The following is a 25,045-nucleotide window of genomic DNA, read 5'->3' on the forward strand; positions in this document are numbered from 1 at the left end:
CCCGGTGGAGTGAGAGGGCTCATGACAGAACCCCCCCCAAGGGACGGCCCCCAGAAGTCCCAAGAGCAACACCACGCCGGGCGGGAGGAGGGGAGCCGGAGGAGGGCTAGAACTCCTCCGAACGGTCCGAGTGAACGTCCTCATCCTCGGAGGAAGCCGGAGGGCCGTGGTCGGGAGATGGGACAGGTCCCGAGACAGGGTCAGGCACAGGACAGGAAGCCGAGCGGGCCGGACGGTTAGGGACCCCTCTGGGGCGGCCCCTACGGATTGCAGGTTGATCAGGATGCCGTTGGTGGAAAGCGGTGATGAGAGTCCTATCCACAATCCGACTAGCTGGCACCCAGGTCCTTTCCTCAGGTCCATAGCCCTCCCAGTCAATGAGGTACTGGAGACCCCTACCCCTCCGTCTGGACCGAAGCAGGCGGCGGACGGTGTAAACCAGACCACCTTCGGCGAGCCGTGGAGGAGGAGGACAAGGCGCAGCAGGGACCAGCGGACTCCTGGGCACAGGCAGGGGCTGCAGCAATCCGGCTGGGGGCTGGCAGGACGACTTGTGTTGGTTGCAGATGGGGCAGGCTTGGACGAATTCCCGTACATCCTTCCTCAGAGAGGGCCACCAGAACCTCTGGGCGAGCAGGTTGTAAGTGCGGGTGGAGCCAGGGTGACAAGCTAGGCGGGAGTCATGTCCCCACTGAACGACCTGGGACCTCAGGTCTTCGGGGACAAAAAGGCGGTCAGCTGGGCAAGTGCTGGGACCTGGCTGGTTACGGAGAGCCTCCAGCACCTGTTCCTCAACAGCCCAGGTCAGAGCTGCAACGATGCAGGGACTTGGCAGAATCGACACAGGGTCCTTGGAGGGGTCAGGAGCGGAGTTAGTAGGTACTGGCCGAGGGGGTAGTGCGGCGGCAAGCAGGCAGGTTCGGTGGCAGTCCTCTCCCCACTCCCTGATCACCCCCGGTCACCCAGTCGAGCTGAGGGTTGTGCCGGCGGAGCCATGGGTAACCCAGGATGAGGGGTTGGCCTGGAGAGGGGAGCAGGTGAAACTGGATAGTTTCTTGATGGTTTCCGGACAGACCCATCGAGACCCGGGGCCGTGACATGAGTGACCGATCCGAGTAAGTGTCCGTCCAGTGCCCGGGCAGGAATAGGAGGTGTCAAACGGAGGTTCTCCAGTCCCAGTTGGCGTGCCAGCTTGATGTCCATTATGTTGGCTTCGGCGCCAGAATCCACCAGAGCAGCCAGGGTGTGAGTTGAGTCAGGGAGGCGGAGGTGAACTTGCAGCAGGGGGTTTGCGGTCGGAGGACTGGATGGTCATTGAACTCAACCGGACTCCCCCTATGCCCGGTGAGCTTCGGCCCTTTAAAGGGCAGGTTACCACACGATGTCCATCACCTCCACAATAGAGACAGAGGTTTGAGGTGAAGCGTCGCTGGCGCTCTGCAGGAGTGAGAGAGGCTCGCCCAATCTCCATAGGCTCAGACTGATCAAGCTGACCTGGGTGAGTGGCAGTAGATGACAGGAACCCAGTCGGATCTCTCCGAATGCCGGTAGTAGGTGGACCTTGGCGCCCCCTCTCACGACGACGGGTCTGTATCCTACTGTCGATCCTGACAGTCAGTGCGATGGCTTCATCAAGAGTGGAAGGCAGTTCCTGGGAGACCAACTCGTCCTTGATATAGTCAGCCAAACTATGGAAGAACGCGTCCACCAACGATGGTGTGTTCCAAGAACTTCGTCTAGCCAGGGTTCGGAAGTCGATGGAATGGTCTGCGACTGTACGTCTGCCTTGTCGAATACTGAACAGTTCACGAGACGCCTCTGCGGTTGGTGAATCCAGGTCAAACACCTTCAGCATCTCCTCAGCAAACAGGTCGAAGGTTGCACATGCGGGGGTTTGACGTTCGAACTCTGCTGTTCCCCAGAGTCGAGCTCGGCCCGTCAGGTGAGTGATGGCATACCCAACCTTAGCCCCCTCCGTGGCGAAGGTCCTTGGCTGCAAGGAGAACTGAAGTCGGCAGCTAGTCAGGAATGGCCGGACCTGGGTTGAATCGCCGTTGAACCGCTCGGGGTTTCCAATCTTGGGTTCGGAGCAGCGGCTGCAATGACCGGGGCAGGTAACTCGGGGGCAGGGCTGGTGGGCAGACTGGCTGGGGTCAGGTTGGTGAGGAGTTGAATGATCATGGCGAGTTGTTGTTGCTGCTGCTGGGACTGCTGCTGGTGCTGCTGGAACTGCTGATGCTGTTGGTAGCCGGCCTGAAGCAGAGAGGTGATGTCGCCGCTCATGCGGCCTAGCTCTCTCTCAGTGTGTTCCAGGCGTAGCATGGCGGTGGGTTGCTCAGGTTCTTCGGTTTCCATGTGGGGGAAGTGTGCGCTGGGTCCATGATGGTCAGATCGTACTGTCACGATTCAGACAGACGACCAGAGGACCACAATTGCGTCACACCAGAAAGTTTATTAAACTTAAGGGAAAAGGGGAAGTAGGGAGTGAATGAAGGCTCCAGGGGTAACAGGGATCCCGTCCAATGCGCTGGGTCTGTGCCCCCCAGTGGCAGCGATGCGTCCTATGAAGCCGGTGGTGGGTGGTCCAGAAGTCCTGGGGGAGACACAGACACAACAGGGCGGAATGAAACCAGGCAGCAGTACAGTTCAAGGGAATCCAAAATACGTAGTAGCAAGGCAGAAGGCTGGTCAGAGTTACCGGGATTGAAGAGTAGTCAGGAGTCGTAATGGCAGAAGCAGGTCTGGATCTCCTAAGGCAGAAGAGTATCCAATAAACAGGCAGGTCCGGGGTCACAAAACCAGGGTGAGCCAGAAGCGCGAGCAAACAGGTTCCGGGTGTGAGCTTTGCAGACGATCTGACACCGGAGAGCTGAAAGACAGGGCCTTAAATACTGGGAGAGGTAAGTGGGTAATGCAGCGCAGCTGGCAGAGTAATTAGAGCCGAGCAGAGCAGGGACAGGTGGAGCTAGTTAGGCTGAGTAGAGAGAGGAGGTGAGCAGAGTGGAAGATAGTGGAAACCAATTAAGGTGGTAACCCGGTGGAGTGAGAGGGCTCATGACAAGTCCCACAGATTTCCAATGGGCTTGTGGTGATTCCTTTCTGCTGTTTGAAGAATACATTGACAATCATTTGCTCTTCACTGTGTGTCCTTTTTTGCAGGTTGTTTGAGGACTCCGTCTGTAAGCTTAACCTGGTTGGCCTGGTGGGTTTCCTGCACCAGCTGAGGAAGGCATCTCAGTCCCAGCTCTTTGACTCAGTCACTGAGACAGGAGACTATTCCTTAGCCATGCCAGGTACCAAACACAGCACACTGTCATTCCCAACAGACCTGGGTCAAAACCCTGATTCAAATTAGCCCAGTACAATGGAACAGTCCCAAAAGTGCTAACTCAAAAGTTAGACACAGGTCTGATCCACAATGTTCATGGAAAAATAGCCTTTTACAGGAGCAAATGAACCATCATGTTGCCTTTGTCCTTGTAGGAGAGGCCAAGTCCACCATGGACAGGCGTAGCGCCCTGCACCTGTTCCGCCTAGGGGAGGCCATGCTGCGGATCGTGAGGAATAAGACCAGACCCCTGCTGCACATGATGAGGGCCTGGAGCGTAGTGGCACCACACCTGGTGGAGGTAGGAACAACACACAGGTAGGAGCCCCACACCTGATGGATGTAGGAGCACCACACCTGGTGGATGTAGGAGCAACACACAGGTAGGAGCACCACACCTGGTGGAGGTAGGAGCACCACCACACCTGGTGGAGGTAGGACCGCCACCACACCTGGTGGAGGTAGGAGCACCGCACAGGTAGGAGCACCACACCTGGTGGAGGTAGGAGCACCACCACACCTGGCGGAGGTAGGAGCACCGCACAGGTAGGAGCACCACACCTGGCGGAAGTAGGCGCACCACCACACCTGGCGGAGGTAGGAGCACCACCACACCTGGCGGAGGTAGGAGCACCACCACACCTGGCGGAGGTAGGAGCACCACCACACCTGGCGGAGGTAGGCGCACCACCACACCTGGCGGAGGTAGGAGCGCTACACCTGGCGGAGGTAGGAGCACCATACCTGGTGGAGGTAGGAGCACCACACAGGTAGGAGCACCACCACACCTGGTGGAGGAAGGAGCACCACCACACCTGGTGGAGGTAGGAGCACAACCAGACCTGGGTGAGGTAGGAGTACCACCACACAGGTAGGAGCACCACACCTGGTGGAGGTAGGAGGTGCACCACACCTGGTGGAGGTAGGAGCTCAGGGAATGGATCTCAACTGTGTGGCCTCCTTTGCTTATGTCCTCTCCTCCACGATCACTGATCTGGCGTGGCCTAACAGGTTCACCCTTTCTGCAGTTTAAATTAGGCATATATTGTTCTCATTTCTGTTTCTCTCTGTCTCCTCTGAGGCTGCCTGCCACAAAGAGCGCCATGTATCCCAGAAGGCTGTGTCCTTCATCCATGACGTTCTGATGGAGGTGCTGACCAGCTGGGCAGAGCTTCCTCACTTCCACTTTAACGAGGCGCTCTTCAGACCCTTCGAACACATCATGCAGCTGGAGCTGTGTGACGAGGACGTACAGGACCAGGTTAGTTGTCTCTCACACACATAAGGTCTCCTTAACGCCCTCTTATAATTAGTTGACCCGGTAGTTAAGAACCTGCTGTTTGTCTGTCAGGTGGTCACATCCATAGGGGAGCTGGTAGAGATGTGTTCCCCTCAGATCCAGTCTGGCTGGAGACCTCTATTCAGTGCCCTGAGGACCGTGCATGGGACAGACATGAAAGACTACCTGATAGGAGAATACTCCATGGGTATGTATGTCTGACAGGCAGCCTAGTCTTAGAGTTTATTACATCTCAATGTTTCTGTGTATTATTGTATTCCCTAATGTACTGCACAGGTAACATATTTATGTTGTATTATTGTATTACCTAATGTACTGCACAGGTAACATATTTCTGTTGTATTATTGTATTCCCTAATGTATTGCACAGCTGGTCTCAGCAGCAGGAGATCTGTTGGAGCCTTGTCCCCTCTCTCTAAGGAGATTCCTGTGTCTTTGAGGTTGTTTTCTGCTCCGTCTCTAATGCAGGGAAGTCTCAGGCACCCGTGTTTGATGTCTTTGAAGCGTTTATCAACACCGACAACATTCAGGTCTTCGCCAACGCAGCAACTGACTACATCATGTGCCTTATCAAGTTTGTCAAAGGTTTAGGTAAGTCAGGTAAATAAGATGATTACATGATTTTTCTCTGTGGGTGTGTAATACTATTGTTATGATCATCACATTTGTAGACGGAGACATTGAATGTTCATGTTATTTGTAAGATATAATGGAAATGATTACTGCCATCAAACACCGGTGCCTTGTTCCCAGGAGAAGTGGACTATAAGGAGATTGGGGACTGTGTCAATGCCACTGGCTACAGTTCTACAGAACTGTGCCTCCCTGCTCTGGACTACCTAAGGAAGTGCTCCCAGGTAGGAAAACACTGGCCCATGGGCCACCTTAGCTATTTCCAATGGGTGTCACACTAAAATGAGTCCTCTTATCAGACGGGCTTCCAGAAAGTCTATTAAAATTGATAAATAAAGGGTCACAATCCTTCTACAGGAAGACTTCTCCCATCTACTTATGATGATCCTGTAGCTCAGTTGGTAGAGCATGGCGCTTGCAACGCCAGGGTTGTGGGTTCGATTCCCACAGGGGGCCAGTATGAAAAATTTATGCACTCACTAAAAACTGTAAGTCGCTCTGGATAAGAGCGTCTGCTATATGACTAAAATGTTAATGTAATGATGTTTTCTGCTGCAGCTGCTTGCCAAAATCTACAAGATGCCTTCTAAGCCAGTGTTCCTGGGAGCCCGGCTGGCCAGCCTGCCCATGAGGGCCCAGGAGAGGTCTGTCAGCAGTGAGGATGGCATGGACTGTGTCCTGGCTGAGTTTGACGATGACACAGGCCTGATCCAGGTGTGGATCCTGCTGCTGGAGCAGCTGACTGCAGCGGTATCTAACTGCCCCCGGCAGCACCAGCCACCCACCCTGGAACTGCTGTTTGAACTTCTCAGACAGCTCACCAACTTACCAGGTGAGAAGAGATACCATGACACCACAGGACAGGCCCAATTCAACACTATCCACTGAAGTTTGGTTTTACATGGTCTGGGTGATTATCTTCTAAAAGTCACATAATCAAGATTAACGTAGCCTACATGAAAACCAACCGTCAGTTCTTTTTTTCACCTCCATAGGACCAGGCTTTGCCATATTCTCCGTGATCCAGCTTCTTCTTCCTGTAATGTCACTCTGGCTGCAGCGTAGCCATGGTGACCATGCGTACTGGGACATAGCCGCAGCCAACTTCAAGCACGCCATTGGGCTGTGCTGTGAGCTGGTGGTGGAGCACATTCAAAGCTTCATCCACTCAGGTACAGTGGCCTTGGAAAGACAATGGAAATGACCCGAGTGGTGGTCGAGCATAGTGTACACAGCTAGCAGAGATGGAAGTGTACACAGCTAGCAGAGATGGAAGTGTACACAGCTAGCAGAGATGGAAGTGTGCACAGCTAGCAGCATAGAAGGAAGTGTACACAGCTAGCAGTATAGAAGGAAGTGTACACAAAGCTAGCAGCATAGAAGGAAGTGTGCACAGCTAGCAGCAGAGATGGAAGTGTGCACAGCTAGCAGCAGAGACGGAAGTGTACACAGCTAGCAGCAGAGATGGAAGTGTGCACAGCTAGCAGCAGAGACGGAAGTGTACACAGCTAGCAGCAGAGATGGAAGTGTGCACAGCTAGCAGCAGAGATGGAAGTGTGCACAGCTAGCAGCAGAGATGGAAGTGTGCACAGCTAGCAGCAGAGATGGAAGTGTGCACAGCTAGCAGCAGAGATGGAAGTGTGCACAGCTAGCAGCAGAGATGGAAGTGTACACAGCTAGCAGCAGAGACGGAAGTGTACACAGCTAGCAGCAGAGACGGAAGTGTACACAGCTAGCAGCAGAGACGGAAGTGTACAAAAAGCTAGCAGCAGAGACGGAAGTGTACACAAAGCTAGCAGCAGAGACGGAAGTGTACACAAAGCTAGCAGCAGAGACGGAAGTGTACACAAAGCTAGCAGCAGAGACGGAAGTGTACACAGCTGTCAGCAGAGACGGAAGTGTACACAGCTGTCAGCAGAGACGGAAGTGTACACAGCTGTCAGCAGAGACGGAAGTGTACACAGCTAGCAGCAGAGACGGAAGTGTACACAGCTAGCAGCAGAGATGGAAGTGTACACAGCTAGCAGCAGAGACGGAAGTGTACACAGCTAGCAGCAGAGACGGAAGTGTACACAGCTAGCAGCAGAGACGGAAGTGTACACAGCTAGCAGCAGAGATGGAAGTGTGCACAGCTAGCAGCAGAGCTGGAAGTGTACACAGCTAGCAGCAGAGATGGAAGTGTACACAGCTAGCAGCAGAGATGGAAGTGTGCACAGCTAGAGATGGAAGTGTGCACAGCTAGCAGCAGAGCTGGAAGTGTACACAGCTAGCAGCAGAGATGGACGTGTACACAGCTATCAGCAGAGATGGAAGTGTGCACAGCTATCAGCAGAGATGGAAGTGTGCACAGCTATCAGCAGAGATGGAAGTGTGCACAGCTATCAGCAGAGATTGAAGTGTACACAAAGCTATCAGCAGAGATGGAAGTGTACACAGCTATCAGCAGAAATGGAAGTGTGCACAGCTAGCAGCAGAGATGGAAGTGTACACAGCTATCAGCAGAAATGGAATTGTACACAGCTATAAGCAGAAATGGAAGTGTGCACAAAGCTAGCAGCAGAAATGGAAGTGTGCACAAAGCTAGCAGCAGAGACGGAAGTGTACACAGCTAGCAGCAGAGACAGAAGTGTACACAGCTAGCAGCAGAGACGGAAGTGTACACAGCTAGCAGCAGAGACGGAAGTGTACACAGCTAGCAGCAGAGACGGAAGTGTACACAAAGCTAGCAGCAGAGATGGAAGTGTACACAGCTAGCAGCAGAGACGGAAGTGTACACAAAGCTAGCAGCAGAGACGGAAGTGTACACAAAGCTAGCAGCAGAGACGGAAGTGTACACAAAGCTAGCAGCAGAGACGGAAGTGTACACAAAGCTAGCAGCAGAGACGGAATTGTACACAGCTGTCAGCAGAGACGGAAGTGTACACAGCTGTCAGCAGAGACGGAAGTGTACACAGCTGTCAGCAGAGACGGAAGTGTACACAGCTAGCAGCAGAGACGGAAGTGTACACAGCTAGCAGCAGAGACGGAAGTGTACACAGCTAGCAGCAGAGACGGAAGTGTACACAGCTAGCAGCAGAGACGGAAGTGTACACAGCTAGCAGCAGAGACGGAAGTGTACACAGCTAGCAGCAGAGACGGAAGTGTACACAGCTAGCAGCAGAGACGGAAGTGTACACAGCTAGCAGCAGAGACGGAAGTGTACACAGCTAGCAGCAGAGACGGAAGTGTACACAGCTAGCAGCAGAGATGGAAGTGTACAGATGGAAGTGTACACAGCTAGCAGCAGAGATGGAAGTGTACACAGCTAGCAGCAGAGATGGAAGTTAACTTAGACATTTAGACAGACAAAATAGGTGTTTGTGAAACAGATGTTCCCAGGGTCTCAGAGTAGGATTGCTGTTTTAGGATCAGTTTTAGGATCAGTTTTGCCTTTTAGATCACTTTTAAAATATATTACATGGGCAGGGAAAACCTGATCCTGACTCATATTATGAGATGCTTGATAAATCCCCCACTGGGCACAGACGTCAGTTGAACATCTAGTTTTTATTTACATTTGTGACTCAACACCTGTATTTGGTCTTATGTAGCAAAATTTGAAATTGTGTTTTTTACATTGGATAAAAGTAGAGACTCAGAGCTAGAAAATGGTATATCATACACTGCATTTGAGGAACAATGGGAAAGTAATTCTGCATTGAAAGTTGATAAACTTGTAAACTCACTTTTGAGAAAATGGCATTTGAATGTTTTGGTATCTAGTGAAGAGCTCTTCTTTGTCTACCCACATTCAGCATCATTCACATCCTCTTAAGCTTTAGCCTCACCCATCTCGTTTAGCTCCCGGAGCTTTCAGAACGCACACTTGACGCTCTGGCCAATGATTTGTTTACCTCCGGATAACATGAAAACAGCCTAACCAGCTCTGCTGGCAACAATTTTATTACGCTTTTTTGCTGATGTTTACTGACACCGGCCATATTCAACGGGTGTTGTACACTTTAGCTTAAGACATGTAGCTAGCTAGCTAAACAATTAACCTAGCTAGGTAAACAACGTGTAAGATCACATACGTCACGTAACGTTAGATAACGAGCCAGCCAGCTAACGTTAGCTAGTTAAACAACAATGAACATGGTGTCAAATCATGTCGTTACTACCCTGCATGAATCTGCTGGGAGCTAACCAAACAGGTTCAATGTTAGCTAGCTAACATTAGGTTCTAACTAGAAAAGCAAACAGCTCTGGGATACGAATAATAACGTCATTCACGTAAAGTTAGCTAGTGAGCCAGCCAGCTAACGTTAGCTAGTTAGCTAATAGTACACTTTATCTTGAAATGAAACACTTTCTGTCAAAATTAGAAACGTGTAATATCTGAAAATGTAGCTAGCTAGATGATCTTACCCGTACATCATCATGCATGATGGATGCGTCTCCCTGTCACTGATGCCATGCCACGGTTGCCCTTCCTTAGTTTGAAGATGTAATCCGGAGACAGGTGTTTTCGCCATCTCTTTAGCTATCATACTCTAATTCCACTGATTTCAAAACTCGATCCTCCAGAAAGTGGTAAGCAACACTTACAGTGAGGGAAAAAAGTATTTGATCCCCTGCTGATTTTGTACGTTTGCCCACTGACAAAGACATGATCAATCTATAATTTTAATGGTAGGTTTATTTGAACAGTGAGAGACAGAATAACAACAACAAAATCCAGAAAAACGCATGTCAAAAATGTTAGAAATTGATTTGCATTTTAATGAGGGAAATAAGTATTTGACCCCTCTGCAAAACATGACTTAGTACTTGGTGGCAAAACCCTTGTTGGAAATCACAGAGGTCAGACGTTTCTTGTAGTTGGCCACCAGGTTTGCACACATCTCAGGAGGGATTTTGTCCCACTCCTATTTGCAGATCTTCTCCAAGTCATTAAGGTTTCGAGGCTGACGTTTGGCAACTCGAACCTTCAGCTACCTCCACAGATTGTCTATGGGATTAAGGTCTGGAGACTGGCTAGGCCACTCCAGGACCTTAATGTGCTTCTTCTTGAGTCATTCCTTTGTTGCTTTGGCCGTGTGTTTTGGGTCATTGTCATGCTGGAATACCCATCCACGACCCATTTTCAATGCCCTGGCTGAGGGAAGGAGGTTCTCACCCAAGATTTGACGGTACATGGCCCCGTCCATCGTCCCTTTGATGCGGTGAAGTTGTCCTGTCCCCTTAGCAGAAAAACACCCCCAAAGCATAATGTTTCCACCTCCATGTTTGACGGTGGGGATGGTGTTCTTGGAGTCATAGGCAGCATTCCTCCTCCTCCAAACACGGCGTGTTGAGTTGATGCCAAAGAGCTCAATTTTGGTCTCATCTGACCACAACACTTTCACCCAGTTCTCCTCTGAATCATTCAGATGTTAATTGGCAAACTTCAGATGGCCCTATATATGTGCTTTCTTGAGCAGGGGGACCTTGCGGGCGCTGCAGGATTTCAGTCCTTCACAGCGTAGTGTGTTACCAATTGTTTTCTTGGTGACTATGGTCCCAGCTGCCTTGAGGTCATTGACAAGATCCTCCCGTGTAGTTCTGGGCTGATTCCTCACCGTTCTCATGATCATTGCAACTCCACGAGGTGAGATCTTGCATGGAGCCCCAGGCTGAGGGAGATTGACAGTTATTTTGTGTTTCTTCCATTTGCGAATAATCGCACCAACTGTTGTCACCTTCTCACCAAGCTGCTTGGCGATGGTCTCACTGTAATGTCTGCACCTGTTGTATTCGGCGCATGTGACCAATAAAATTTGATTTGATTTGATTTCTAGCCCATTCCAGCCTTGTGTAGGTCTACAATCTTGTCCCTGACATCCTTGGAAAGCTCTATGGTCTTGGCCATGGTGGAGAGTTTGGAATCTGATTGATTGATTGCTTCTGTGGACAGGTGTCTTTTATACAGGTAACAAGCTGAGATTAGGAGCACTCCCTTTAAGAGTGTGCTCCTAATCTCAGCTCGTTACCTGTATAAAAGAGACCTGGGAGCCAGAAACCTTTCTGATTGAGAGGGGGTCAAATATTTATTTCCCTCATTAAAATGCAAATCAATTTATAACAATTTTTACATGCGTCTTTCTGGATTTTTTTGTTGTTATTCTGTCTCTCACTGTTCAAATAAACCTACCATTAAAATTATAGACTGATCATTTCTTTGTCAGTGGGCAAACGTACAAAATCAGCAGGGGATCAAATACTTTTTTCCCTCACTGTATGCAGCTCCACTACACAATACATTTTTTTTTTTTTAAGCCGCGTTTGACAGGATTACCAACACAGACTGACAGAAGACTTTTATATGGCAGACCAATCTGAACTCCTCTTTTGGCATGTCCAGTCCACTCATTATCTCAGCCAATCATGGCTAGTGGGAAGGTTGCTGTCTTTTTCTGTGGCTTAACCAACAAGGCTCGTAATTTAACAATTCTATTCGTATTTATAGATGGCATACAAGTGTGTTATTAAGGCACATGAAAGTTTACATGTTCCAGAAGGCATTTCTGCCAAAAAACACATTTTGATAAATTAATTAAAAAACGTTTAAATGGCTCTCTTGTGAAGTCGTGACTTGCGACATACGCCTAGTTTCCTGAAACAGGTCACATTTGGTTGAGTTGTCAACTAATGTGAATACAATGTGAAATCAAAAATATTCACCGTAACATTGGATTTAGGTTAAAAGTTGGGTGAAAAAATGAAATTCCCTTACACACACACAATCCAAATCAGTTTACCACGTTGATTCAATATCACATTTAATTTTGTTGTTGAAATGACATGGAAACAACGTTGATTCAACCAGTTTTTGACAAGTGGGACGGCCCCAGATCCTGGTTGTGCCTCTGTCCATATCCTTCATATCTCTGTGCTCCTGTAGATATTGGCTATGAGAATCTGATCAACCTGATGCTGAAGGACCTCTTCAAGCTGCTGGTGGCCTGTGTGGCTGAACCTGCTGAGACCATCTCTAGAGTGGGCTGCTCCTGTATCAGGTGGCCACACACACACACACACACACACACACACACACACACACACACACACACACACACACACACACACACACACACACACACACACAGAGAGAGAGAGAGAGACAAACATAATGTGTATGACTGAGCTTTAGGTGACAGGTGTTTGTCTCTTCCTGTGGCAGGTACGTGTTGGTGACAGTAGGCCCTGTCTTCACTGAGGAGATGTGGCATCTGGCCTGCTGTGCCCTGCAGGATGCCTTCTCTGCCACGCTGGAGCCTGTGAAGGTAAAGGCCTTATATTGTTATATTATCTATATATATTTAACCCTAACCCTGGAGCCTGTCAAGGTAAAGGACTTATATTGTTATATTATCATATTATATATACAGTGCATTCGGAAAGTATTCAGACCCCTTCCCCTTTTCCATATTTTGTTATGTTACAGCCTTATTCTAAAATGGATTACAGTTTTTAAAAAATCTCAATCTACACACAATACCCTATAATGACAAAGCAAAAATAGGTTTGTAGAAATGTTTGCAAATGTATTTAAAAAACAAACAGATTTACCTTATTTACATAAGTATTCAGACCCTTTTCTATGAGACTTGAAATTGAGCTCAGGTGCATCCTGTTTCCATTGATTATCCTTGAGATGTCTCTACAACTTGATTGGAGTCGACCTGTGGTAAATTCAATTGATTGGACATGATTTGGAAAGGCACACACCTGTCTATATAAGGTCCCACAGTTGACAGTGCATGTCAGAGCAAAAACCAAGCCATGAGGTCGAAGGAATCCTCCGTAGAGTTCCGAAACAGGATTGTGTCAAGGCACAGATCTGGGGAAGGGTACCAAAAAATGTCTGCAGCATTGAAGGTCCCCAAGAACACAGTAGCCTCCATCATTGTTTAATGGAAGAAGTTTGGAACCACCAAGACTCTTCCTAGAGCTGGCCGCCCGGCCAAACTGAGCAATTGGGGGAGAAGGGCCTTGGTCAGGGAGGTGACCAAGAACCCGGGAGGTGACCAAGAACCCGATGGTCACTCTGACAGAGCTCCAGAGTTCCTCTGTGGAGATGGGAGAACCTTCCAGAAGGACAACAATCTCTGCAGCACTCCACCATCCGGCCTCTATACAGTGGCTTGCGAAAGTATTCACCCCACTTGGCATTTTTCCTATTTTGTTGCCTTAGAACCTTAGAAGAACCTTAGAATAATGTATTTTTGGGGGGTTTGAATCATTTGATTTACACAACATGCCTACCACTTTGAAGATGCAAAATATGTTTTATTGTGAAATAAACTGGAACCTTGAGCGTGCATAACTATTACAGCTGCAAGGCTCTTGGGGTATGTCTCTATAAGCTTATTATTTTTTTCTTTAAGCAATGGCTTTTTTCTGGCCACTCTTCCATAAAGCCCAGCTCTGTGGACTGTACGGCTTAAAGTGGTCCTATGTACAGATACTCCAATCTCCGTTGTGGAGCTTTGCAGCTCCTTCAGGGTTATCTTTGGTCTCTTTGTTGCCTCTCTGATGAATGCCCTCATTGCCTGGTCCTTGAGTTTTGGTGGGCGGCCCTCTCTTGGCAGATTTGTTGAGGTGCCATATTCTTTCCATTTTTTAATAATGGATTTAATGGTGCTCCGTGGGATGTTCAAAGTATCAGATATTGTTTATAACCCAACCCTGATCTGTACTTCTGCACAACTTTGTCCCTGACCTGTTTGGAGAGCTCATTGCTCTTCATGGTGCCGCTTGCTTGGTGATGCCCCTTGCTTAGTGGTGTTGCAGACTCTGGGGCCTTTCAGAACAGGTGTGTATATACTGAGATAATGTGACAGATCATGTGACACTTAGATTGCACACAGGTGGACTTTATTTAACTAATTATGTGACTTCTGAAGGTAATTGGTTGCACCAGATCTTATTTAGGGGCTTCATAGCGAAGGGGGTGAATAAATATGCATGCACCACTTTTTGGTTATTTATATTTTAGAATTTGTTGAAACAAGTTATTTTTTTCATTTCACTTCACCAATTTTGACTATTTTGTGTATGTACATTACATGAAATTCAAATAAAAATCAATTTAAATTCCAGGTTGTAATGCAACAAAATAGGAAAAACACCAAAGGAATGAATACTTTTGCAAGGCACTGTAGTAGAGTGGCAAGACGGAAGCCAATCCTCAGTAAAAGGCACATGACAGCTCGCTTGGAGTTTGCCAAAAGGCACAGAGAGATCCTTGATGAAAACCTGCTCCAGAGCGCTCAAGACCTCAGACTTGGGCAAAGGTTCACCTTAAAGTAGTTCCCCTATGGCATCGCGCTCAAGAACCTTATCTGGTTCCAACTTGCACATTTATTTTTAAGAGTGTAGTAAAAGTAAATGTCCACTTACTATACATTTTGATTCTTAGTTACAGTACTGTATAATATAATAATAATAATAATATGCCATTTAGCAGACGCTTTTATCCAAAGCGACTTACAGTCATGCCTGCATACATTTTTTTTTGTGTATGGGTGGTCCCGGGGATCGAACCCACTACCTTGGCGTTACAAGCGCCGTGCTCTACCAGCTGAGCTACAGAGAACCACGTTGGGATTATGTTGGGATTACTGTCATTCATTACTTTCTTTTTAGATTCTTCTTCTTATTTTTTTCTTCTCTTTTTAATAATGCAGATAGATTGTAACTTCCATCAATGTAATTGTCTGCATCACTTCCAAAAGCTATATCTCAGACTGGCCAATAAAAAGAAAATTTTAAGATGGGCAGTCTGAGATATGGCTTTTTCTTTGCAACTCTGCCTAGAAGGCCAGCATCCCGGAGTCGCCTCTTCACTGTTGATGTTGAGACTGGTGTTTTGCGGGTACTATTTAATGAAGCTGCCAGTTGAGGACCTGTGAGGCGCCTGTTTCTCAAACTAGACACTCTAATGTATTTGACCTCTTGCTCAGTTGTGCACCAGGGCCTCCCACTCCTCTTTCTATTCTGGTTAGAGCCAGTTTGCGCTGTTCTGTGAAGGGAGTAGTACACAGCGTTGTACGAGATCTTCAGTTTCTTGGCAATTTCTCACATAGAATAGCCTTCATTTCTCAGAGCAAGAATAGACTGATGAGTTTCAGAAGAAAGTTATTTGTTTCTGGCCATTTTGAGCCTGTAATCGAACCCACACTTGCTGATGCTTCAGATACTCAACTAGTCTCAAGAAGGCCATGTTTTATTGCTTCTTTAATCAGCACAGCAGTTTTCAGCTGTGCTAACATAATTGCAAAAGGGTTTTCTAATGATCATTAGCCTTTTTAAAATGATAAACTTGGATTAGCAAACACAACGTGCCATTGGAACACAGGACTGATGGTTGCTGATAATGGGCCTCTGTACGCCTATGTAGATATTCCATAAAAAATCAGCCATTTCCACCTACAATAGCCATTTACAACATTAATAATGTCTACACTGTATTTCTGATCAATTTGATGTTATTTAAATGGTTTAAAAAAATGGCTTTTCTTTCGAAAACAAGGACATTTCTAAGTGACCCCAAACTTTTGAACGGTATTGTGTATATATACATATACATCCATACAAATATACAGTTGAAGTCGGAAGTTTACATACACCTTAGCCAAATACATTTAAACTCAGTTTTTCACAATTCCTGACATTTAATCCTGGTAAAAATTCCCTGCTGTTTTAGGTCAGTTAGGATCACCACTTTATTTTAAGAATGTGAAATGTCAGAATAATAGTAGAGAGAATGATTTATTTCAGCTTTTATTTCTTTCATCACATTCCCAGTGGGTCAGAAGTTTACATACACTCAATTAGTATTTGGTAGCATTGCCTTTAAATTGTTTAACTTGGGTCAAACGTTTTGAGTAGCCTTCCAAAAGCTTCCCACAATAAATTGGGTGAATTTTGGCCCATTCCTCCTGACAGAGCTGGTGTAACTGAGTCAGGTTTGCAGGCCTCCTTGCTCGCACACGTTTTCTATAGGATTGAGGTCAGGGCTTTGTGATGGCCACTCCAAAACCTTGACTTTGTTGTCCTTAAGCCATTTTGCCACAACTTTGGAAGTATGCTTGGGGTCATTGTCCATTTGGAAGACCCATTTGCGACCAAGCTTTAACTTCCTGACTGATGTCTTAAGATGTTGCTTCAATATATCCACATAATTTTCCTTCCTCATGATGCCATCTATTTTGTGAATTGCACCAGTCCCTCCTGCAGCAAAGCACCCCCACAGCATGATGCTGCCACCCCCGTGCTTCACGGTTGGGATGGTGTTCTTCGGTTGCAAGCCGCCCCCTTTTTCCTCCAAACATAACGATGGACATTATGGCCAAACAGTTCTATTTTTGTTTAATCAGACCAGAGGACATTTCTTCAAAAAGTACAATATTTGTCCCCATGTGCAGTTGCAAACCGTAGTCTGGCTTTTTTATGGAGGTTTTGGAGCAGTGGCTTCTTCCTTGCTGAGCGGCCTTTCAGGTTATGTCGATATAGGACTCGTTTTACTGTGGATATAGATACCTTTGTACCTGTTTCCTCCAGCATCTTCACAAGTTCCTTTGCTGCTGTTCTGAGATTGATTTGCACTTTTCGCACCAAAGTACGTTCATCTCTAGGAGACAGAACGCGTCTCCTTCCTGAGCGGTATGACGGCTGCGTGGTCCCATGGTGTTTATACTTGCGTACTATTGTTTGTACAGATGAATGTGGTACCTTCAGGCGTTTGGAAATTGCTCCCAAGGATGAACCAGACTTGTGGAGGTCTACAATTTTTTTTCTGAGGTCTTGGCTGATTTCTTTTGATTTACCCATGATGTCAAGCAAAGAGGCACTGAGTTTGAAGGTAGGCCTTGAAATACATCCACAGGTACACCTCCAATTGACTCAAATGATGTCAATTAGCCTATCAGAAGCTTCTAAAGCCATTACATAATTTTCTGGAATTTTCCAAGCTGTTTAAAGGCACAGTCAATTTAGTGTATGTAGACTTCTGACCCACTGGAATTGTGATACAGTGAATTATAAGTGAAATAATCTGTCTGTAAACAACTGTTGGAAAAATTACTTGTATCATGCACAAAGTAGATGTCCTAAACGACTTGCCAAAACTATAGTTTGTTAACAAGACATTTGTGGAGTGGTTGAAAAACGAGTTTTAATGACTCCAACCTAAGTGTATGTAAACTTCCGACTTCAACTGTATAAATACATATACATACATATATATATATACATATCCTTAAAAAAAAATTGTTTCCTTTATTACTTTCTAACCCTACCACCCCTCCCCTCATTTGAGTAAACTAGTGAACAACAACGCTTAGGCCTCTACTTCCAGCTTATACATGCTATATACATTTTATGGACACAGTCAATCTTACAATAGTTCTATTTTGTTTGTTTATACTCCTGAACTTCCTCTACCCTCAACCTCTCCAATCATTTTCATGATGTCCATCCGGTTTGCTTCGATATGCCATATCTTTAAAACTGTGCTCTTTCACAAGAGTTCTTAACCTATAACCTATATACGTATTATTGACACAGTATGTTTTACATTAGTTATCTTGTTGTTATTTGTTGTTATTAGTCCCAACCTTCAGCTCCATTCAACCCCTCCTATCTATCTCTTAACACCATCCATATTGGATTTCTATTTGCCATATGTTTTTCAACTGTGCTGTGATGTTTCACAAAAGTTCTGAACCTTTCTATTCTCATTGTTTCTACAGATTGGAAATTGACAAATATTTTTGTTGTTGCTAAAAGTATTATTATATTATTATATTATTTTTAGATTTTTAGATTCTTAGTTACAGTACTGTATGTTGGGATTACTGTCATTCAGTACTTTATTATTAGATAAATAGAATCCTAGGTGTATGTGTACTTTTACTGTCTCAGCTGTACATGACTGGGACCACTGTATGAAGTTCCATGTGTCTGATGGGGATGGTTCCGTCAGTGTGCTGTGTGTTCTAGATCCTGTTGACTGGATCACATTGGATGGAACCTCGTGCACCAGACTGTACAGCTTCAGCATACATGTCAGAGTACTAGACTACATTGTTGTATTGTGTGTCTGTGTCGCTGTGTAGAATCTGCTGGCGTGTTTCCGTAGTGGTTCAGACAGCTCCTCTGGGGATGCCTGTGAGGTTAAGGTGGCCGCGCCGTCCCACTCCCCCTCTGCTGAGGCAGAGTACTGGAGAATCAGAGCCATGGCCCAGCAGGTGACCCTCCTCCACCACACACTACTGTACATGCAACACTACTGTACATGCAGCACTACCGTACATGCAACTACTGTACATGTAACACTACTGTACATGCAGCACTACTGTACATGCAGCACTACCGTACATGCAACACTACTGTACATGCAACACTACTGTACATGCAACACTACTGTACATGCAACACTACCGTACATGCAACACTACCGTACATGCAACACTACCATACATGCAGCACTACCGTACATGTAACACTACTGTACATGAAACACTACCGTACATACAGCACTACTGTACATGCAACACTACTGTACATGCAACACTACTGTACATGCAGCACTACCGTACATGCAACACTACCGTACATGCAACACTACCATACATGCAGCACTACTGTACATGTAACACTACTGTACATGAAACACTACCGTACATACAGCACTACTGTACATGCAACACTACTGTACATGCAACACTACCGTACATGCAGCACTACTGTACATGCAACACTACCGTACATACAACACTACTGTACATGCAGCACTACCGTACATGCAACACTACCGTACATGCAGCACTACTGTACATGCAACACTACTGTACATGCAACACTACTGTACATGCAACACTACTCTATATACATGTGATGGAACTTACACACTAGGAGCTAGATTCAGTCGCCCCTTTTCAGCTATGCACTATTTAAAGGCAATGTTTCCTTGTTTGCAGAGACTGCATATGTCGGCTCAATCGGAAATGACCTTTAAATGTGAATTGCGGTATTACGCAGATCTTCCGTGGTCCAGATTTAATCTAGGCCTAGGCAGCTGCATTCACACAGGCAGCCCTATTCTGATATTTTTTCCACTAATTGGTCTTTTGACCAATCACGTCAGATCTTTTTCAGATCTGATTGGTCAAAAAAAACATTAGTGAAAAAAAGATCAGAATTGGGCTGCCTGTTTAAACGCAGCCGGCTACATGCATGTTGATGTGACATATGTACATGTGTGGCAGTCTACAATCAGACCTGGGTCAAATACATACTATTCATCAATCTAGCTGTTATAATAGCTGTTATTAGACAAAATTTCAAATCTCTTGTATTATATCTCAAATCTTCTGGATGTTGTTCAGTATGACTATATAGCGGTTGAACATGAATTCCTCCTGTCTCCTAACTTCCTCCTGTCTCCTAACTTCCTCCTGTCTCCTAACTTCCTTCTGTCTTTAGGTGTTTATGCTGGACACCCAGTGCTCCCCTAAAACCCCCAACAGCAAGGAAGGCTTTGAGCATGCCCAGTCCTGTGTGCTCATCATAGAGCTCCCGTCAGACCAGCAATCCAATGGTCATACTCAGAAAAGGTTGGCAACTTTTAAATACATAGCTAGTCTGGTGGCTTGAGTCAGTGGGACAGATGTACTAAACGTTTGCACCAGGTACAAGCACTGCAAAAACATATTAAATCTGTCCCTGTGTGTAAAGTTTATATACTGTGTGTTCAACCTGTCATGTACAGTACATCGTCAACTTTAAATTGTTGCTCTATTCTAATCTATTCACACTGGTGTGTTACAGTTCATGTCTGGGTTCACAGCCTTTACTCATACTGTTCAGAATGTCGATTATGATGTGTAGTATATTCAGACTCATTCCCTCCTTACATGCCTCTGATCTCTTTCTTGTGCTGGACTTGCTGCAGAAAAATTGGGTAAGAGCACTTTGATGACATCCATGCCATGATTCTGGTTTACTGTGAGCAGCATTCACCCACCTGTCTTAGTTCATTACCTGATGTTTTTAAAGATCATCTATTCAATGTCATGTACCGTAAACATAATTATATTCTGTCAACATATTTTATCAGATGGCATAAGCTACTGTACAGATGATGAAGACTTCAGCTGGGGAAATGTATGTCTTATATTAAAAGCAGACTGTTATAAAACGTTAGTTAAGTCATGTGTACTTGCATGTGTGAAGTCAAGAAGTCCAGCAACCTGCTCGCTTAAATACCATTTCTCATATTCTCCCAATAAGGAAAATGTATTGCTCAAATCCCGTTACGTGTTTCTGACAATCAGAACTACTGCATCAGTAATATAGGCATCTGTTTTCATCAATGGCTTTAATAACCCTTTTCTCCATCTGACCACAGGATTCCTTTCAGAACTATAGTGGTTAGCTTACTTTCCCACCAAGTGCTGCTCCAGAACCTGTATGACATCCTGCTGGAGGAGTTTGTGAAGCACCCTGGTGATGCTGAGGCCCAGTTGAAGACCACCCCAGTATCTGATCCTAGACCAGCTGGTTTCCTGCGCTACATCTCCATGCAGAACCTGGCCATCATCTTCGACCTGCTGCTGGACTCCTACCGCACGGCCCGGGACTTCGACACGCGCCCGGGCCTCAAGTACCTGCTGATGAAGGTGTCTGGGGTGTGTGGCGCTGCCAACCTGTACCGCCAGTCTGCCATGAGCTTCAACATCTACTTCCAGGCCCTGCTGTGTGCCACGCTCACCAACCAGGAGAGCATCACGGCTGAGCTGGTGAAGAAGATCCTGTACGAGGAGGACGAGGGCAGCTCTGACTCCTCCCAGCAGTGCTCTTCCGAGGATGAGGACATCTTTGAGGAGACGGCCCAGGTGAGCCCCCCGCAGGGGAATGAGAAGCGTAAGTGGAGGGCCACCGTCCCCTCACTCAGCATCCAGCCAGTCAGCAGCGCAGACTGGGCCTGGCTGGTCAAGCGGCTGCACAAGCTCTGCATGGACCTCTGCAATAACTACATCCAGATGCACCTGGATCAGGAGAACGTGGTGGACGAGGCAGTGCCTGTCCTCCGGGGGGACCCCCTCTTCTTCCTGCCCATCTTCCCCTCCACCCCCGAGACTCCCACGGCCTCAACGGGAGGCCTTTCCGGCCGTGGAACACCCTCAGACGACGGCGTGCGCTCCCAGCTAGCGGAGACGCCGTCGGAGGACACCCACAGCCCTACTGCTGGCTACTGCATGGACAGCCTGCCACACCTCAGAGGGGAGAGGAGATACCCAGCGGGCCGCAAGAAGGAGTGGTGGGAGAGTGCTGGGAACAAGCTATACACCATCGCCACCGACAAGACCATCACCAAGCTGATGATCGAGTACAAGAAGAGGAAGCAGCAGCAGCATACCACCTTCGTGAAGGAGACCAAGGGGGGAGAGAAGACGGGTGAGGCAGGGACCATGAGGGGCCCAGAGTCGTCCGTCCCACAGAGGCCTCAGCAGCTGGTGGACCCGGGGCCCATGAGACACTCGTTCAGTGCTGGGCCAGAGGTGCTGAGGCAGGAAAATATCAGATCCCGCTCCGGTTCTACAGCCAGCTCCCATAACGTCTCCATCAGAGACTCAGAGGCTCAGATACAGGTAGGACCACATGCTGGAGAAACATCACTCAGTCTATAGTCAATTGGGTGATAACAGAAAGTACATTTTGTTTTTGATTTATCCAGTTTTCTTTTGATTATTGAATAAACGCATGTTGCACTCAAATGTAAGAGTAATTATCTTTCTCTCTTTCTCTCCCTCGCTCTCTCTCTCTAGGCGTGGACCAACATGGTTCTGACCATTTTGACTCAGATCCAGCTCCTCCCAGACCCTACCTTCGTGGCCCTGCAGCCCGCCATGTTCCCCTGCATTAGTCAGCTGACCTGTCACGTGACTGACCTCCGCGTGCGCCAGGCAGTGCGAGAGTGGCTGAGTCGCGTAGGGAGAATGTATGACATCACTATGTGAAGGGCACCTGCCTGCCTTAGATGAGATGGCACTGTTTTTATTGTAGAGACCCAGGCTCAGCCAATGAGAATCTGCGTTGCCGCTTTCAGCCGCATTCAGTTTGATTGTAATTTACAGGAAGTCATTCAGTTTGATTGTAATTTACAGGAAGTCATTCAGTTTGATTGTAATTTACAGTGTCACACTTTGCTAGGTTTTGCTTTAACGCTGTCACTCATGAATGAAATGGAAGTTAGCTTTTAACTTTCTGCCCAAAATTGTATTGTCATGTATTTAAATTTGCTGACGTACAGTGCCTTCAGAAAGTATTCATACCCCTTGACAGCCTGAATTCTAAATTGATAAAATATATATTTTTCTCACCCATCTGACGAAGTGAAAACATGTTTTTAGAAATGTTTGCAAATGTATTGAAAAAGAAATACAGAAATATCTAATTTACATAAGTATTAACGACACTCAGGAGCATTCAATGTTGTCTTGGTAAGCAACTCCAGTGTAGATGTGTCCTGTTTTAGGTTATTGTCCTGCTGAAAGGTGAATTTAAAATCAAATCAAATCAAATTGTATTTGTCACATGCGCCGAATACAACAGTGAAATGCTTACTTACAAGCCCTTAACCAACAATGCAGTTTAAAGAAAAATAAGTGTTAAGTAAACAATAGATAAGGAAATAATATGTGCTTAGCTGTTTATTTTTATCCTAAAAAAAACTCCCTAGTCCTTGCTGATGACAAGCAGACCCATAACATGATGCAGCCACCACCATGCTTGAAAATATGAAGAGTGGTACTCAGTGATGTGTTGTGTTGGATTTTCAGGACATAAAGTTTGTTTCTTTGCCACAGTTTTACTTTAGTGCCTTACTGCAAACAGGATGCATGTTTTGGAATATTTGTATTCTGTACAGGCTTCCTTCTTTTCACTGTCATTTAGGTTAGTATTGTGGAGTAACTACAATGTTGGATGCCTGTATCTTTGTAGTGATTGGGTGTATTGATGCACCATCCAAAGTGTAATTAATAACTTCACCATGCTCAAAGGAATATTCAATATCTGCTCTTTTTATTTTTACCAATCTACCAATTGGTGCCCTTCTTTGTGATTGAATCTGTGTTTGAAATTCACTGCTCGACTGAGGGACCTTACAATTATCTGTATGTGTGGGGTATAGAGATGAGGTAGTCATTCAAAAATCATGCTAAACACACTTATTGCACACAGAGTGAGTCCATGCAACTTATTATGTGCCTTGTTAAGCACATTTTTACTCCTGAACTTATTTAGGCTTGCCATATCAGGACATTTTAGCTTTTTATTTTTAATGAATTTGTTAAAATGTCTAAAACATAAGTCCACTTTGACATTATGGGGTATTGTGTGTAGGCCAGTGACACAATCTCAATTGAATCCATTTTAAATTCAGGCTGTAACACAACACAATGTGGAAAAAGTCAAGGGGTGTGAATACTTTCTGAAGGCTCTGTAGCTGTTTATTTTCACCCCAATGATTTATATTAACTCACATATTATTATTTATTATTATTATCATCAATGCTCTACAACTGCAAATATGCTAAACACATTAAGAGTATATAGTTTTAGATGTATGTTTGTTCTTTGACTGGATTAACTGTGTCATATGAAATTATTAGTTACAGTTAGCTTTACACATTTCAGTGGTAAATTGGTATACTGCACTTTTCATCTGACAAGATTCTGCTCTATAAATGAAGTGCCCCAGTCCCCTCTAGGTAAACAGACCACCATCATGCAGTGATGTTGTGGTAGAAAAATAGGTGGGTAAACTCTGATCACCGGTCTTGGTGAAAAAAAGTAACACTCCCTATACTTTCAATGCATTTTTCTGCAAAAGGTGGTTTACCCTCTACTACACCACTGCCGTAATCCATCCATTAACTGAAACAGGATAGAAATGCAGCCAAAAATCGTACTGTATCTAAGCACACCTGAGATGCTCTCACCAACTAGGTTAATGAGTCTTACTCAGCACTGTCCAGTGGAATCAGAAAGTAAATCCACACATGCTGATCCTCATTGAGAGCTGTTGATAAACAACCCAACACATAATGTAAAGGAGACTGGCAGGATGAGGTTTCGTTCATATAACCTCAAACCTCAACAACCGGTTGGGCTGGAACCCTGCTCAGATCTGGCCTGTCTGGAAACTGACGTCCTTAGATAATGTGACACCTTAACATGATGATTCTCCAATCACTACGCCTTCCCCGGACCCCACCGGACTCACCAGCCCCTCTACAGGAAATGCCATGGTGCTGTCCCTCCCTTCCCTCTCTGTCCCTCCCTGCCCTCTCTGTCCCTCCCTGCACTCTCTGTCCCTCCCTGCCCTCTCTGTCCCTCCCTGCCCTCTCTGTCCCTCCCTGCCCTCTCTGTCCCTCCCTGCACGCTGTCCCTCCCTGCTCTCTCTGTCCCTCCCTGCCCTCTCTGTCCCTCCCTGCCCTCTCTGTCCCTCCCTGCCCTCTCTGTCCCTCCCTGCCCTCTCTGTCCCTCCCTGCCCTCTCTGTCCCTCCCTGCCCTCTCTGTCCCTCCCTGCCCTCTCTGTCCCTCCCTGCCCTCTCTGTCCCTCCCTGCCCTCTATGTCCCTCCCTGCCCTCTCTGTCCCTCCCTGCACTCTCTGTCCCTCCCTGCCCCTCCCTTCCCTCTCTGTCCCTCCCTGCCCTCTCTGTCCCTCCCTGCCCTCTCTGTCCCTCCCT

The 25,045-nt window shown here is 46.5% G+C and overlaps 1 protein-coding gene across 3 annotated transcripts in view; it reads left to right on the plus strand.

Moving 5' to 3' along the window:
- The window catches only part of LOC121578079 (brefeldin A-inhibited guanine nucleotide-exchange protein 3-like), a 58,427-nt gene extending 35,759 nt beyond the window's left edge, over positions 1-22,668 (plus strand). The window contains exons 20-34 of one of the 3 annotated variants that reach the window (XM_041892172.2): positions 3,160-3,293; positions 3,484-3,629; positions 4,410-4,589; positions 4,680-4,815; positions 5,097-5,228; positions 5,382-5,485; positions 5,820-6,093; positions 6,257-6,433; positions 12,184-12,298; positions 12,463-12,565; positions 18,404-18,535; positions 19,773-19,903; positions 20,242-20,250; positions 20,698-21,940; positions 22,118-22,668. In XM_041892172.2, coding sequence (XP_041748106.2) covers positions 3,160-3,293; positions 3,484-3,629; positions 4,410-4,589; positions 4,680-4,815; positions 5,097-5,228; positions 5,382-5,485; positions 5,820-6,093; positions 6,257-6,433; positions 12,184-12,298; positions 12,463-12,565; positions 18,404-18,535; positions 19,773-19,903; positions 20,242-20,250; positions 20,698-21,940; positions 22,118-22,309 — 3,208 coding nt within the window. In that variant the 3' untranslated portion in view covers positions 22,310-22,668. The remainder of the gene's footprint in view (positions 1-3,159; positions 3,294-3,483; positions 3,630-4,409; positions 4,590-4,679; positions 4,816-5,096; positions 5,229-5,381; positions 5,486-5,819; positions 6,094-6,256; positions 6,434-12,183; positions 12,299-12,462; positions 12,566-18,403; positions 18,536-19,772; positions 19,904-20,241; positions 20,251-20,697; positions 21,941-22,117) is intronic. The other 2 variants (XM_041892181.2, XM_041892190.2) reach the window with 2 other exon arrangements.
- Positions 22,669-25,045: the final 2,377 nt, after the last annotated feature.

Source organism: Coregonus clupeaformis, chromosome 1 (assembly GCF_020615455.1).
Source record: "Coregonus clupeaformis isolate EN_2021a chromosome 1, ASM2061545v1, whole genome shotgun sequence".
Taxonomy (NCBI): Eukaryota; Metazoa; Chordata; class Actinopteri; order Salmoniformes; family Salmonidae; genus Coregonus; species Coregonus clupeaformis.